We start from the raw sequence: 16,691 nt of genomic DNA, 5'->3' as shown, positions 1-16,691 counted from the left end.
GAATTGCAGCAATGAAATATTCCCCTGAAAAATCAATAGGTAATTTTTGATTGTTTTTTGTAGGCTCCACCCACTTTTCTGAATATTAACCCCAGTCACCCAGTAACCAACTGTGCAAAGTTTGAGAACCCTACCATTAACAGTGTAAAATTGCTGCTGTTTACATTTTCCCAGTAAAATTTGTATTTGTCTCCGCCCACTTATGACCCTGCATTGCCCGCTTATGTATTTGGGTGGTGTTTACTGTGCCCACTTTCCTAACCCTAACACACAATTAATCAATTACTCAATTACCAAGTTTGTGAGCTTTGCGGTGTTTGGCAACAATAATTTGCATTAGGATGAAACAAATCTGATTGGCTATTTGTAACTCCACCCCCTTTCTGAAATTGAACCCCAGTCACCCAATGATCAACTATACCAGGTTTGAGGCTTGTGCCATTAACAGTGCAAGAATGGCAGAAATGTAAATATTCCCCTTGAAAATCATTAGGTGAATTTTGATTGGCTTTTATAGGCTTCAACCACTTTTCTGAATAATAATCCTAGTCACCCAACGACCAACTGTGCAAAGTTTGAGAACCCTACCATTAACAGTGTAAGAAAAACAAAAGTTTGCTTTCTTAAAACAGAAAGAATTTGCAATAATTCAGGTTGGAGTGAGCTTGCGATGTCTCCCAGTGCAACACTGCTGAAAATATCCAAATTAACCATTGTTACCCTTAGAAGCTAAACACACATCCAGAACTGCTGGACTGCAATGATGTGTCAGCTTGTTAAATTTTACAGAGCCATAATAATCCAACATGCATACAGACTGTTTTTTTTTTTTTTTAGCTTGTCTTGGCTCCTGTTGCATGCAACAGGAGTCCCGGGTAAGCAAGGCTATTAGCCCCGTGCACGGAAAAAGCGTGAGTGCCCTAAAGCACCCCCACAAAACGTGCACGAGTAGCCACGGGCCCCACAATACAGCAGGGCCCTTCCAGTGTTCCCCGAAGGGAACTTATCCCCTTTGCCATCGGCGCAGGGGGTACTAAGCATCCTCCAACCCGAGAGTCGGAGGACACTGGCGGCATCCTCCAACACCCGAAGGGCTGGAGGACCCTGGACTGCCCTGTGGTTGCCCACAGGGCCTGGGCCACGTGGCCATCCACATGGTCCGTGGCTCCCCTGAGAGGGAGCCAGGTGGGAACCGAAGTCCCCGCACCAGCAAGCTGGCCCCGACCTTGCGGCCGGAGTGATAAAAATTCTGCACTCTCCATAGCCAAAAGGCCGGGGAGCTGCGTTAGTTGGCTATGCATATGGGCAATACAGACCAAAGCACCCTACTTCCGCCTGAGATCTGCCACATCTCAGGTTTTTTCAGGTGCACCTGGAGCGCCACTTCAAGGGGCAGTACGCCTAAGCAATGCCCTCAGCCATTCAGCCTCGACCATGGTATAGATCCATTCAATCAACCCCTGGGAATTACGACCAGGTAGGACACCCTGCCACAGTGCCATCCCTCCAGGTCCCCCCAAAAATTTCAAGAACAGATATTACACTTGATCTTAGCCAAAAGGCCGAGAAGCGAGACTGTTTTGAATTGTTTGATCCTTATCAGTACATGGCATAGATTAATTTGGCTCTATGCAGTAGGGCTTGTAACACCGAGAGGTACAGACTACCCAGCAAGCTCATGGTGACCCATAACTCATTGCAGTGTGTAAGGGACTACAATGGTCTTAAAAGCCCCCTTACTAAGATGTTAAGAAAAACAAACGTTTGCTTTCTTAAAACAGAAAGAATTTGTGATAATTCAGGTTGGAGTGAGCTTGAGATGTCTCCCAGTGCATCACTGCTGAATATATGCAAATTAACCATTCTACCCTTAGAAGCTAAACACACCTCCAGTGTAACAGTGTATGGCTGCAGTTTACATTTTCCAGTGAAATTTGTATTTGTCTCTTTTTGGTTATGGGAATAAAAAGTATCCTATACTTTATTCCAGGTAATGTACTATGTGTGTGCCAAATTTCATTCAAATCCGTTCAGCCGTTTTTGCGTGATAGAGTAACAACCATCCAAACTTTCCCATTTATTATATTAGTAGGATATATATATATATATATATATATATATATATATATATATATATATATATATATATATATATATATGTATATATATATATATACAGTGGGTTGCAAGTTTTCCACATTTTGTCACATTACTGCCATAAACATGAATCAATTTTATTGGAATTCCACATGAAAGACCAATACAAAGTGGTGCACACGTGAGAAGTGGAACGAAAATCATACATCATTCCAAAAATTTTTTACAAATAAATAACTGCAAAGTGGTGTGTGCATAATTATTCGGCCCCCTTTGATCTGAGTGCAGTCAGTTGCCTATAGACATTGCCTGATGTGTGCTAATCCTACTAATATAATGGCCTCGATTCATAAAAGTGCTGTCGGTAAGGTAAAGTCGAGCGGGGAAACACCGCTGTCGGTATTTCCGCCTTCAGGGTGGTAATTCATAAAAATGTTGCTAGTTGTGACAGGCGTGCGGAGATATTCCGCTGTAGGCAGGCGTTAGGCTGTCGGGAGACATGCGGAAACAGGAGAAGCAGGCGGAATCCCTCCGTGCGGTGTTCTCTCTGCAGCTGCATGGGAGGTCTGTCCTATTCACTGCACTGTATTCCGCACGCTTCTCGCCACATCAGAGGTAGCGGTAATACCCGTCCGCATACCGCTTCCTCTAATCTTTATGAATTGACTACTTGTTACTTTTGCTATGATAAATCACCGCGCAAGGCGGTGATTTATCACTCTGCTCGCGAATGTCGGCTTTTCATGCGGAAAAAGCCTTTATGAATACAGATTTTGCTGTGTGGTCGGTAAAGTGAGCCGTTTTCAGCATTTCCGAATGCGGGAATGCTTTATGAATCGAGGCCTATAAATGGGAAAGTTCGGATGTTTGGATGCTTGGATGTTTGGATGTTTGTTACTCGATCACGCAAAAACGGCTGAACGGATTTGAATGAAATTTGGCACACACATAGGGTATCATTCATAAAGCATTTCCGCATGCGGAAATGCTTAATACCGGTGACTTTACCGACCACTCTGCAAAATCCCCATTCATAAAGGCTCTTTCCGCATGAAAAGCTGACAGAGCGATACATTTCCGCCTTGTGCGGAGTTTTTCTAGATTTATCTTGAAAAAGTTACAAACACGTCCATTCATAAAGATTAGAGCAAGCGGTATCCGGAAGGAAAATACCGCTTGCTCGACAGTAGCGATAGGCGGGCGGAATACGTGTAAATGAATGGGACGGTCCTCCCAAGCAGCATCAGACAGAGGAGCGCACGGAGGGAATCGGGCAGCTTTTATGGTTCCGCATGTCTTCCGCCACGCTACCGCCAGCTTCCTCCAGAAAACCTCCGCACTTCTACCGCAACAGGCAACTTCTTTATGAATGACCACCCAGAAGTCATAATTACCGGTTGCGGAGAAGAACGGTGTTTTCCCGCACTACCGACAGGCTCTTTATGAATGATACCCATAGTACATTACCTGGAATAAAGTATAGGATACTTTTTATTCCCATAACCAAAAAGAGACAAATAAAAATTTCACTGGAAAATGTAAACTGCAGCCATTCTTACACTGTTGCACTGGAGGTGTGTTTAGCTTCTAAGGGTAGAATGGTTAATTTGCATTTATTCAGCAGTGATGCCCTGGGAGACATCTCAAGCTCACTCCAACCTGAATTATCACAAATTCTTTCTGTTTTAAGAAAGCAAACGTTTGTTTTTCTTAACATCTTAGTAAGGGGGCTTTTAAGACCATTGTAGTCCCTTACACACTCCAATGAGTTCTGGGTCACCATGAGCTTACTGGTTAGTCTGCACCTCTCTGTGTCACAAGCCCTACTGCACAGAGCCAAATTAGTCTATGCCATGTACTGATGAGGATCAAACAATCCAAAACAGTCTGTATGCATGTTGGATTATTATGGCTCTGTACAATTTTAACAAGCTGACACATCATTGCAGTCCAGTAGTTCTGGATGTGTGTTTAGCTTCTAAGGGTAACAATGGTTAATTTGCGTATTTTCAGCAGTGAAGCACTGGGAGACATTTCAAGCTCACTCCAACCTGCATTATTGCAAATTCTTTCTGTTATAAGAAAGCAAACTTGTGTTTTTCTTACACTGTTAATGGTAGGGTTCTCAAACTTTGCACAGTTGGTCGTTGGGTGACTAGGATTATTATTCAGAAAAGTGGTTGGGCCTATAAAAGCCAATCAAAATACACCTAATGATTTTCAAGGGGAATATTTACATTTCTGCCATTCTTGCACTGTTAATGGCACAAGCCTCAAACCTGGTATAGTTGATCATTGGGTGACTGGGGTTCAATTTCAGAAAGGGGGTGGAGCCACAAATAGCCAATCAGATTTGTTTCATTCCAATGCAAATTATTGTTGCCAAATACCGCAAAGCTCACAAACTTGGTAATTGAGTAATTGATTAATTTTGTGTTAGGGTTAGGAAAGTGGGCACAGCCAACACCAGCCAAATACATAAGCGGGCAACGCAGGGTCATAAGTGGGCGGAGACAAATACAAATTTTACTGGGAAAATGTAAACAGCAGCCATTCTTACACTGTTAATGGTAGGGTTCTCAAACTTTGCACAGTTGGTTACTGGGTGACTGGGATTAATATTCAGAAAAGTGGGTGGAGCCTACAAAAAACAATCAAAAATTACCTATTGATTTTTCAGGGGAATATTTCATTGCTGCCATTCTTGCACTGTTAATGGCACAAGCCTCAAACCTGGTACAGTTGATCATTGCGTGACTGGGGTTTAAATTTATATAAGGTGGTGGAGCCCCAAACAGCCAATCTGATTTGTTTCATTTTAATGCAGGTTATTGATGCCAAAGACCGCAAAGCTCACAAACTTGGTCATTGAGTAATTGAGTAATTGTGTGTTAGGGTTAGGAAAAGTGGGCGCAGCCAACACCAGCCAAATACATAATCGGGCAATGCTGGGTCATCAGTAGGTGGAGACAAATATAAATTTCACTGGGAAAATGTAAACTGCAGCAATTCTTACACTATTAATGGTAGGGTTCTCAAACTTTGCACAGTTGGTCACTGGGTGACTGAGATTAATATTCAGAAAAGTGGGTGTAGCCTACGAAAGCCAATCAAAATCCACCTATTAATCTTTAAGGGGAATATTTAATTGATGCCATTCTTGCACTGTTAATGGCACAAGCCTCAAACCTGGTACAGTTGATCATTGCGTGAATGGGGTTTAAATTTATATAAGGGGGTGGAGCCCCAAACAGCCAATCTGATTTGTTTCATTTTAATGCAGGTTATTGATGCCAAAGACCGCAAAGCTCACAAACTTGGTCATTGAGTAATTGAGTAATTGTGTGTTAGGGTTAGGAAAAGTGGGCGCAGCCAACACCAGCCAAATACATAATCGGGCAATGCTGGGTCATCAGTAGGTGGAGACAAATATAAATTTTTACTGAGAAAATGTAAACTGCAGCAATTCTTACACTATTAATGGTAGGGTTCTCAAACTTTGCACAGTTGGTCACTGGGTGACTGAGATTAATATTCAGAAAAGTGGGTGGAGCCTACAAAAGCCAATCAAAATCCACCTATTAATCTTTAAGGGGAATATTTAATTGATGCCATTCTTGCACTGTTAGTGGCACAAGCCTCTTGCACTGTTAATCACCTGTACCTGGTACAGTTGGCCATTGGGTGATTGGGGTTCAAATTCAGAAAAGGGGTGGAGCCACAGCCAATCAGATTTATTTTATTTCAATGCAAATTATTGATGCCAAAGACCGCAAAGCTCACAAACTTTATCATTAAGTGTCACGGACGGTTGCGGGGCCGCAGGCGCGTCCTGTAACCGCCCGTGAAGAAAAAGCGATCGCACTCGATTCCCTGCATCGATTGCGCTTCAGATCGATAGAATCTGGGTTGAGTGTGTAGGGACAGCTGAAGTATTTTCTCAGCAGAGAGATAGCACCAGCCTAACTGCTGGATGGCTCTTTTGATATGCTAATGAGCTTGAGCCTAATCTGCTGCAGAGAGTCCCTGGCTTCAAGCTGTGCTGATGGCCCATTCATCAGGTATAGGTGACAAGCACCATGACAGAAGCAATCTAGTTGGGGGAAAAGCTAGACCCTCTGGCTCCCTCCCAGCAGGGGAGCTGACACCTAGCTGGCTGCCCCAAACTTCAAAGAGCCTTTGCCTGGGAATGACCTGCTATAAATCCCAGAGGTATCTCATATTCCATAAACTGCTATATGTATCATATTTTCTGTGTTGCCAGGCTGGCAGACCCTCCAAACTAACAGAGCATGTAGGGCCCTGTCTGGCGTTGGTTCTGAGAACATTTCAGAACATTCTGAGGTAAAGACAGCCAGTTAGGCAGTTCAACAGTGCCCTAATGATACCACAGGGGTCCCACCCCTCATGTTTGGTATCAGGCTGCTGGGTACATTGAGGCAGACCTGAAAATATTAGTAAATCTGCCCTGACCTGTACGGTTCTGTGAGATAGAGCCCATATATGGTTAAGGCATGATTTCTGGTCCCCAGGACAAGGGGAGGACTCATCTCATGTTCTAAGGGGGTGTGGCCCCGCCCTCACTCCCTCCGACTGAATCAGGGGCATAAGAATGGCAGAGGACCCAAACTCAGTGTCCTCCACCCTGAAAACATCTTGAACTCATCGGTGCCAGCTTGAGGATATGCTGGCATCCACCTGGTCTGAACTCTGAACTTTGATTGAAACCAAGAACTTTATGATTTTTCCCACAAAAAGGACATCTTTCCAGGAACTAAGTATTTTTCTCCCTTCTTTTATTTGTTATACTGGCTATTACTGTTTTAATAATTGTTGATTTTAATAATTGTCTGTATGTATTAATTATTTATATTGCTGTGAATAAACGACTTTATCCAAGTCATTCACTGTCCGCTACCCTGCTTATCAGCACACACAGAACTGATCCCGGGTCTCTGAAGAGACGCTACTGTTTGTTTGTTTGTTGTTGGCTAGACAGAATACCGTGTGTTTAACCGTTTTATTCGCAGGACTAGTCAGTCAGTAAATCGGGTCCACTGGCCCATACCAGTGGTGGTGGCAGATACCCTGGAATCGTGTGTACATTGTAATTACCCGTATCTCACAGGCTCCCTTCTGGTTTGTCTGTGGCTAATTCTTAGCGGTTCCTGCGCATTGACTGCGACCAGAGTTCGCACGATCTGTGCGCTGGCACCGTTTAGAAGGTCAATTGCGGTCAGCCACCATGGCTCCTTTGACATTAAGTAATTTTGTGTTAGGGTTAGAAAAAGTGGGCAGAGCCAGCACCAGCCAAATACATACCTGGGCAATGCCGAGTCTTCAGTGGGCGGAGACAAACACAAATTTCACTGGGAAAATGTAAACTGCAGCCATTCTTACACTATTAATTGTAGGGTTCTAAAACTTTGCACAGTTGGTCACTGGGTGACTGGGATTAATATTCAGAAAAGTGGGTGGAGCCTACAAAAACCAATCACAATTCACCTATTGATTTTCAAGGCAAATATGTAATTGCTGCCATTTTTGCACTGTCAATGGCACAAGCCTCAAACCTGGTGCAGTTGATCATTGGGTGACTGGGGTTAAATATTTAGAAAAGGGGTGGGGCCACAAACAGAGAATCAGATGTGTTTCATTTCAATGAAAATTATTCATGCCAAAGACCACAAATCTCACAAACTTGGTCATTGACTATTGACAATTGTGTGTTAGGGTTAGAAAAAGTGGCCACAGCCAACAGCAGCCAAATACATACCCGGGAAACATTAGGACATCAGTGGGTGGAGAAAAATACAAATTGAACTGCCAGAATGTAAACTGCAGCCATTCTTACACTGTCTGTCAATGGCAGGGTTCTTAAACTTTGCACAGTGGGTGACTGGGATTAATATTCAGAAAAGTAGGTGGAGCCTACACAATCTAATCAAAATTCACCTATTGGTTTTCAAAGGAGTGGAGCCACAGCCAATTATTGATGCCAAAGACCGCAGAGCTCACAAACTAGGTCATCATTGAGTAATTGTTTGTTAGGATTAGAAAAAGTGGACAGAGCTAACACTAGCCAATTACATACTCGGGCAACGCCGGGCGACCAGCTAGTCACCAATAATGCAGACATTATACCTGATTATGTGATGATCTGCAGTATCACCAATAATACAAGTATAGCTGGCAGAATACAAAGTATGTAGTGCTTGGTGCAACAGTAATAGAATAGTTTAGCTAGACCTCACCAGAGGAGCTGGTGGGTACTATTAGAACACCGTAACTGATTAGTTTGGCTTAACCTCACCAAAGGAGCTGGTGGGTACTATCAGAAGAGCACCTCACCAGTGACAAGGGCTCACTGGTGAGTAGAGAGGTCAGACAGGCTAGGATCAGTAACCAGCGAGCAGGTACAGTACAGAATCGGCAGGCAAGAGAGTAGTAAGATATCAGGCAGGGTTCAGTAACAGAGTCAGATGGGCAGATAAACAGGAACGATAAGCAATCCGGAGCGCTGTGAGTCAACCAATCCGGAGCGCTGTGAGTCTCCTCTGACGTCAGCCGACCAGCTGGTCAGCTGACGTGCCTCCTCCCCGCATAAAGGTCCTGTCTCTGCGCGCGCCTGCGCGATACGGCAACCCTATGTGCAAAAGACAAACCCATCCTCGGCGTACTAGACGCCAGAGGCACGGGCAAAGTCCCTGAAAAGGAAGGCAAGGCGGCTGCGGAAACACCCTGCGTGTCTGCAGCTGCCATTACTGTGGATATTACACTGTGTCAGTGAAATACATAAAAAAAGTAATTTATAATGTTTTTTGTTTTTTTTACTCTGGGAGAAATCTACATATTACATCACATCATATTACATTATCGTGATAGCATTTCTTTAATCTCACACTTTCCAAAATATTGTTCTTTTTTGTCCATCCGTATTCTTTCCATCAGCTCCCCTATGGGACAAAAGTAAATAATACTAAACTATGAGAAATAGGCGTTGGATTTAGGAGCTAAAGAGAGATATGATAACAGAGTGACATGATCAGGGGTCGAGTGGGGGGTGGACGTGGGTGAACGGCGTCCACTTACTATTTCTTCAGCGTGGACGCCGTTCACCCTAGCGTGTGGACGGAGCAGCGCATAGAAGAGGGAGAGCTGTGTGGACGGTGGAGAAGGGGGGTCATCTCCCCCCTTCCCCCCCTTCCCTCACCTTAGGGTGCTCTCCCTCCCTCACTCTCCCCTCCAGAAGTAACGTGCGGGCAGCCGGCAGCGGGCGTGACTTACCTCTCCTTGTTCCGGCACCGGATCTGCGTGCCGCTGCTCTGGTCTGGATCAGACCAGACTTGCGGCAGTGGAGTGCAGCTCTCCCTCTTCTCTGCGCTGCTCCTGCTGGGGGGGGGGGGGGACACCTGACTACCTATTCTGGGGACATATACCCCTGCCTACATATATACTGGGCACATATACCCCCTGCCTACATATATACTGGGCACATATACCCCCTGACTACATATACTGGGCACATATACCCCTGGCTATATATACTGGGGCAAATATACCCCTAGCTATATATACTGGGGCACATATACCCCTGCCTACATATATACTGGGCACATATACCCCCTGATTGCATATACTGGGCACATATACCCCCTGACTACATATACTGGGCACATATACCCCCTGACTACATATACTGGGCACATATACCCCTGGCTATATATACTGGGGCACATATACCCCTGACTACATATACTGGGCACATATACCCCCTGACTACATATACTGGGCACATATACCCCTGGCTATATATACTGGGGGCACATATACCCCTGCCTACATATATACTGGGCTCATATACCCCTGATTACATATACTGGGCACATATACCCCCTGATTAAATATACTGGGCACATATACCCCCTGACTACATATACTGGGCACATATACCCCCTGACTACATATACTGGGCACATATACCCCCTGACTACATATACTGGGCACATATACCCCCTGACTACATATACTGGGCACATATACTCCTGGCTATATATACTGGAGCACATATACCTCCTGACTACATATACTGGGCACATATACCTCTTGACTACATATACTGGGCACATATACCCCTTGACTACATATACTGGGCACATATACCCCCTGACTACATATACTGGGCACATATACCCCTGGCTATATATACTGGGCACATATACCCCTGACTACATATACTGGGCACATATACCCCCTGACTACATATACTGGGCACATATACCCCTGGCTATATATACTGGGGCACATATACCCCTGCTTACATATATACTGGGCACATATACCCCCTGACTACATATACTGGTCACATATACCACCTGACTACATATAATGGGCACATATACCCCCTGACTACATATACTGGGCGCATATACCCCGGGCTATATATACTGGGGCACATATACCCCTGACTACATATATACTGGGCACATATACCCCTGCCTACATATACTGGGACATATACCCCTGACTCCATATACTGGGCACATATACCCCTGGCTATATATACTGGGCACATATACCTCTGGCTACATATACTGGGACATATACCCCTGGCTACATATACTGGGCACACATATACCCCCTGACTACATATACTGGGGACACATACCCCTGGCTACATATACTGGGCACGTATACCCCTGGCTACATATACTGGACACCTATACCTCTGGCTACATATACTGGGGACTACTAAACCCCTAAATACATATACTGGGCACATATACCCCTGACTACATATACTGGGCACATATACCCCTGGCTATATATACTGGGGCACATATACCCCCTGACTACATATACTGGGCACATATACCCCTTGACTACATATACTGGGCACATATACCCCTTGACTACATATACTGGGCACATATACCCCCTGACTACATATACTGGGCACATATACCCCTGGCTATATATACTGGAGCACATATACCCCCTGACTACATATACTGGGCACATATACCCCCTGACTACATATACTGGGCACATATACTCCTGGCTATATATACTGGAGCACATATACCCCCTGACTACATATACTGGGCACATATACCTCTTGACTACATATACTGGGCACATATACCCCTTGACTACATATACTGGGCACATATACCCCCTGACTACATATACTGGGCACATATACCCCTGGCTATATATACTGGGGCACATATACCCCTGCTTAAATATATACAGGGCACATATACCCCCTGACTACATATACTGGTCACATATACCACCTGACTACATATAATGGGCACATATACCCCCTGACTACATATACTGGGCGCATATACCCCGGGCTATATATACTGGGGCACATATACCCCTGACTACATATATACTGGGCACATATACCCCTGCCTACATATACTGGGACATATACCCCTGACTCCATATACTGGGCACATATACCCCTGGCTATATATACTGGGCACATATACCTCTGGCTACATATACTGGGACATATACCCCTGGCTACATATACTGGGCACACATATACCCCCTGACTACATATACTGGGGACACATACCCCTGGCTACATATACTGGGCACATATACCCCTGGCTACATATACTGGACACCTATACCTCTGGATACATATACTGGGGACTACTAAACCCCTAAATACATATACTGGGCACATATACCCCTGACTACATATACTGGGCACATATACCCCTGGCTATATATACTGGGGCACATATATCCCCTGACTACATATACTGGGCACATATACCCCTTGACTACATATACTGGGCACATATACCCCTTGACTACATATACTGGGCACATATACCCCCTGACTACATATACTGGGCACATATACCCCTGGCTATATATACTGGAGCACATATACCCCCTGACTACATATACTGGGCACATATACCCCCTGACTACATATACTGGGCACATATACCACCTGACTACATATAATGGGCACATATACACCCTGACTACATATACTGGGCGCATATACCCCCTGACTACGTATACTGGGCACATATACCCCTGGCTTTATATACTGGGGCACATATACCCCTGACTACATATATACTGGGACATATACCCCTGACTACATATACTGGGCACATATACCCCTGGCTATATATACTGGGCACATATACCTCTGGCTACATATACTGGGACATATACCCCTGGCTACATATACTGGGGACACATATACCCCCTGACTACATATACTGGGGACACATACCCCTGGCTACATATACTGGGACATATACCCCTGACTACATATACTGGGGACATATCCCACTGGCTACATATACTGGGCACATATACCCCTGGCTACATATACTGGGCACATATACCCCTGGCTACATATACTGGACACCTATACCTCTGGCTACATATACTGGGGACTACTAAACCCCTGACTACATATACTGGGCACATATACCCCTGGCTACATATACTAGGCAACTATACCTCTGGCTACATATACTGGGGACTACTATACTCATGGCTACTTATACTGGGGACACCTATAGACCTGGCTACCTATGCTGGGGGTACCTATTTTGGGGGAACTGCTGTCAGATTATCTGCATTTTTGTGGAACTGCTGTTATGTATTTTGGGGAACAGCTGCCAGATTATGTGTAAATTAGGGGAATGGCTGCTGCCAGATTACATGTATTTTGGGGAACTGCTGCCAGATTGTGTATGTTTGGGGGACCACTGCTGCCAGATTACATGTATTTTGGGTGTTACGTGTATTTTGGGTGATCCGCTGCCAGGTTTCGCGCATTTTGGGGAACTGCTTCCAAATTATGTGTATGTTGGGGGAACTGCTGCTGCCACATTGTCTATTTTGGGGGAACCACTTCCATATTATCTGTATTTTGGAGGAACTTCTACCAGATTAAATGTGTCTTTTTGGTGAATTGCTGTCAGATTACATCTATTTTTGGGGGTTACACTACGGCAGAGCTCAACTTCCTCGGCAGACCTTTTACATCACTGCTAAGGTCATGTATATTTAGCCTCGCCCATGACCACGTCCACATTATGCTTGACCACGCCCACATTGTGCTTGGCCACGCCCAATTTTGGCGCACCACGCTACGCGCAGCGCAGGGGTTTTCCACGTGAGTCCACTCACTTCTTTTCCCAGGAATAGACCCCTGGACATGATGATAAAATCATAGAAGCATTCATAAAATTGACTACGTTAAAAGAGGCCACTGACAATACAATTTGCCGAGTGATCGTTTCCGAATCTCCTAACCAATTCTGTCAGATTGACAGGATTGATCCAAAAATCTCATTAATCTGATTGGATTGGTTAGATTTTGGTCTGTTAGTGGTCCTAAACAATCATTTATGATCATTCATACGAATAATCATTCATAAACATTTGTTTGCCTAATTGTATCATTATAGCAGAAGGAAATGGCAGCGCTTCCAAACAGACGCTGCACCTGAAATTGACTACCTGCACAAGTATGCAGAGCTCGACTAACGGGCAGGTTACACACCTTGCATTCAAAACAGGTACAGTAAAGGGGGGCGTTAGCTTCAGCATAAGTTGTGCACAAATTATCCCTAATAGACTCTCCAACGGCGGTGACGTGCCCCATAGGAGAGAACCTAACCACTAATCTAGCAGTGAAACATATCAAAAAGTGAAGCATGTTCAAACAGTGAAAATTGTCCAAAAAAGAAAAAAGGGTTAAAACCTCAAACTAATGTAACGGTGAAGCATTGCATTCAAATTTTAGAATTTAGATTAGTGTTAGCACATAATTTGCATCTGATTTGTATTCAAGGTATGTATTTAGCCCCAAGGGGCTGGGCATATCTCTGGAGCTTTCACTTCACTTGCAGCCTGTGAGCGCTGCCCATTGCTTGCTGTCTTTTGAACAAATGTGTATACCATTTATGGCTAGCTGCACCAGGTAAGGATTATGATTTTAATTTTAGACTAGCTAGGGTTCACTGTTGGATATGTTTCACTGTTGAATATGCTTCACCGTTACATTAGTTTGAGGTTTTAACCCTTTTTTCTTTTTTGGACAATTTTCATTGTTTGAACATGCTTCACTTTTTGATATGCTTCACTGCTAGATTAGTGGTTAGTTTCTCTCCTGTTGGGGCACGTCACCGCCGTAGGAGGGTCTATTAGGGATAATTTGTGCACAACTTATAGCTAACGCCCCCTTTACTGTACCTGTTTTGAATGCAAGGTGTGTAACCTGCCCGTTAGTTGAGCTCTGCATACTTGTGCAGGTAGTCAAATCAGGTGCAGCGTCTGTTTGGAAGCTCTGCCATTTCCTTCTGCTGTACAAAACTTAAGTATACTTCAGGCTAGCTGCCTCCAGGGGTGTCAGCTTGCATTCAAATTTTAGAATTTAGATTAGTGTTAGCACATAATTTGCATCTGATTTGTATTCAAGGTATGTATTTAGCCCCAAGGGGCTGGGCATATCTCTGGAGCTTTCACTTCACTTGCAGCCTGTGAGCGCTGCCCATTGCTTGCTGTCTAATTGTATCATTAGTGGCCACCTTAAGGCTGTCATGGGGGCAACAACTACATAATTTTTGTGACAGTGTCAGTAGGAAGCACCTCTGTGCGGGAGCTTATCTGGGCAATATAGCACCTATGGAAAACAAATGAAATGGTGCCCCCCAATCCCACCAATACTAATAGGTTGCCAGTAATATGTAGCCAGTGCCCCCCAGTATTATGTAGACCAGGTATGGGCAAACTTGGCCCTCCAGCTGTTAAGGAAGTACAAGTCCCACAATCCATTTGCCTTTATGAGTCATGACTGTGGCTGACAGACTCCTGCAATGCATTGTGGGACTGAGAGAAGGCGCACAGTACACTTATGGCAGACTTCACATGCGGGAAGTGACCAATGATGTCAGTTCCGCATATGAAGTTCTCTGTGTTTGCAGTCACTGTGTTCCCTCTCTCTCTCTATTTGGTCACTGCTGATGCTAATCTGAGGTCTGAGTGATCTAGAAACATCGGTGTAGGCATGGTATCGCAGCACAGGGGCAGACATTGGGCACAGCACAGGGGCAGGCATGGCGCCCATAGTGTTGTGGTGCCCATGGCAAGAGCCATATCTGCACCCTTCTAGATATGCCACTGTCTCTGTTACCAATCCCTGCCTGCATAATGGACTCGTCAAGATCAGCTGATGCAGGTAACTCTGAGTGTAATATCTATCTGTCCAACAGAGCACCTAAAAATGATAGCTTTGAAAAAAGTCCACTAACCTTTACATTTGTGCCATGTTTCATCATTTCTTCCAATTCTTTCCTGGCCATTGGATTATTCTTTAGCAAAGAACGTATTTCCTTGCTTTTCACAGGAGTTTCAAGAGGCCTGTCTTTGATTTCATCATTTTTTACCACAGACTTCCCCTCACTCTTGGAGCAATGACTTGGCACGGCTTTATTTTTTCTATGATCCATTATTTCCTAGTGAGAAGGAAATGTAAAAAGTTTACACAAAAGATCTATCCCCCCCCCCCTCTAAAAATGTCAACATTCCATTTTGTTTATAGAGAAAAGGGTTGTATTGCCTGGTATATAGCGGGCCCTGTCCACTACTTCTTTATGATGCTGAGAGATTATCTTTTATTGTACAGTAGAATCCCTTCCTAGTAAACTCCAAGAGACCAGGAAGAGAAGTTTCCTATATCAGAAGTTTACTATATCAGAACTGGTCATACATTGCATTCTTATAGAAATGCATTTGGTGGGACCTGAGAACTGAGTTTACTATTGCCAGAGTTTTACTATATCAGAGTTTAAATATTGAGGGAAAAGAAGAAGGCTCTGTGCCCTTAAACACATTTTATTAATTCAGTCGGGCATCACATACAGCAGGTTCAGTGGGGGGTAGGTAGCTTGCCTAACAGCTGTTTTGCACACTACTGCGTCATCAGAGGGTTAGTGCCTCTGATGATGCGGGAATACGTGAAACAGATGTCAGCAGTGGCGTAGCTAAAGATCTGTGGGCCCCGGTGCAAGTTTTACATGGGGCCCCCCGAAGCACTCTATACATAACAATTGATACGGCGCACAAAAACCTGCCAAGGACAACCCCAGTGTCAGAGGTGCAAGAAGGGAATGGGGAACAGTGTGTTAAGGATTACTACTATTCAAAGCATCTATAGAAGGGATTATTACCAGCACAGGACCAATAGAGAGCTAATACTGTGATAGAGGGTGGACCCTTCGGGGCCCCTCTGGCCCAAGGGCCCCGATGCGGTCACTACCTCTGCACCCCCTATTGCTACGCCCCTGGATGTCAGGCCAGCCACCTATTCCCCACTGAACCTGCTGTATGTGATGCCCGACTGAATTAATAAAAGGTGTTTAAGGGCACAGTGCCTCCTTTTGCTTCTCCCTCAACATTTGTGCATGATGTTGAGTAGCATGTGACCCAGGTAAGCACCATCAGTCTGACCGGGTCCTGCAGGCATCTAGTGCTAAGCTATTTTTTCTTTCTGTTGCATATATTTTCTGAAAAACGTGGTTTTTTTTTGGGGGGGG

The 16,691-nt window shown here is 44.5% G+C and overlaps 1 protein-coding gene and 1 pseudogene across 1 annotated transcript in view; both read right to left on the bottom strand.

Moving 5' to 3' along the window:
- LOC137525992 (guanylate-binding protein 3-like) overlaps positions 1–15,549 on the bottom strand; it is a 199,690-nt gene extending 184,141 nt beyond the window's left edge. Inside the window, exon 1 of the mRNA XM_068247202.1 lies at positions 15,408–15,549. Coding sequence (XP_068103303.1) covers positions 15,408–15,458 — 51 coding nt within the window. The 5' untranslated portion in view covers positions 15,459–15,549. The remainder of the gene's footprint in view (positions 1–15,407) is intronic.
- Positions 1,506–1,574, bottom strand: LOC137526272 (U2 spliceosomal RNA; annotated as a pseudogene).
- Positions 15,550–16,691: the final 1,142 nt, after the last annotated feature.

The sequence above is a fragment of the Hyperolius riggenbachi genome, chromosome 7 (genome assembly GCF_040937935.1).
Source record: "Hyperolius riggenbachi isolate aHypRig1 chromosome 7, aHypRig1.pri, whole genome shotgun sequence".
Taxonomy (NCBI): Eukaryota; Metazoa; Chordata; class Amphibia; order Anura; family Hyperoliidae; genus Hyperolius; species Hyperolius riggenbachi.
This window is presented reverse-complemented; position numbering and strand designations above follow the sequence as displayed.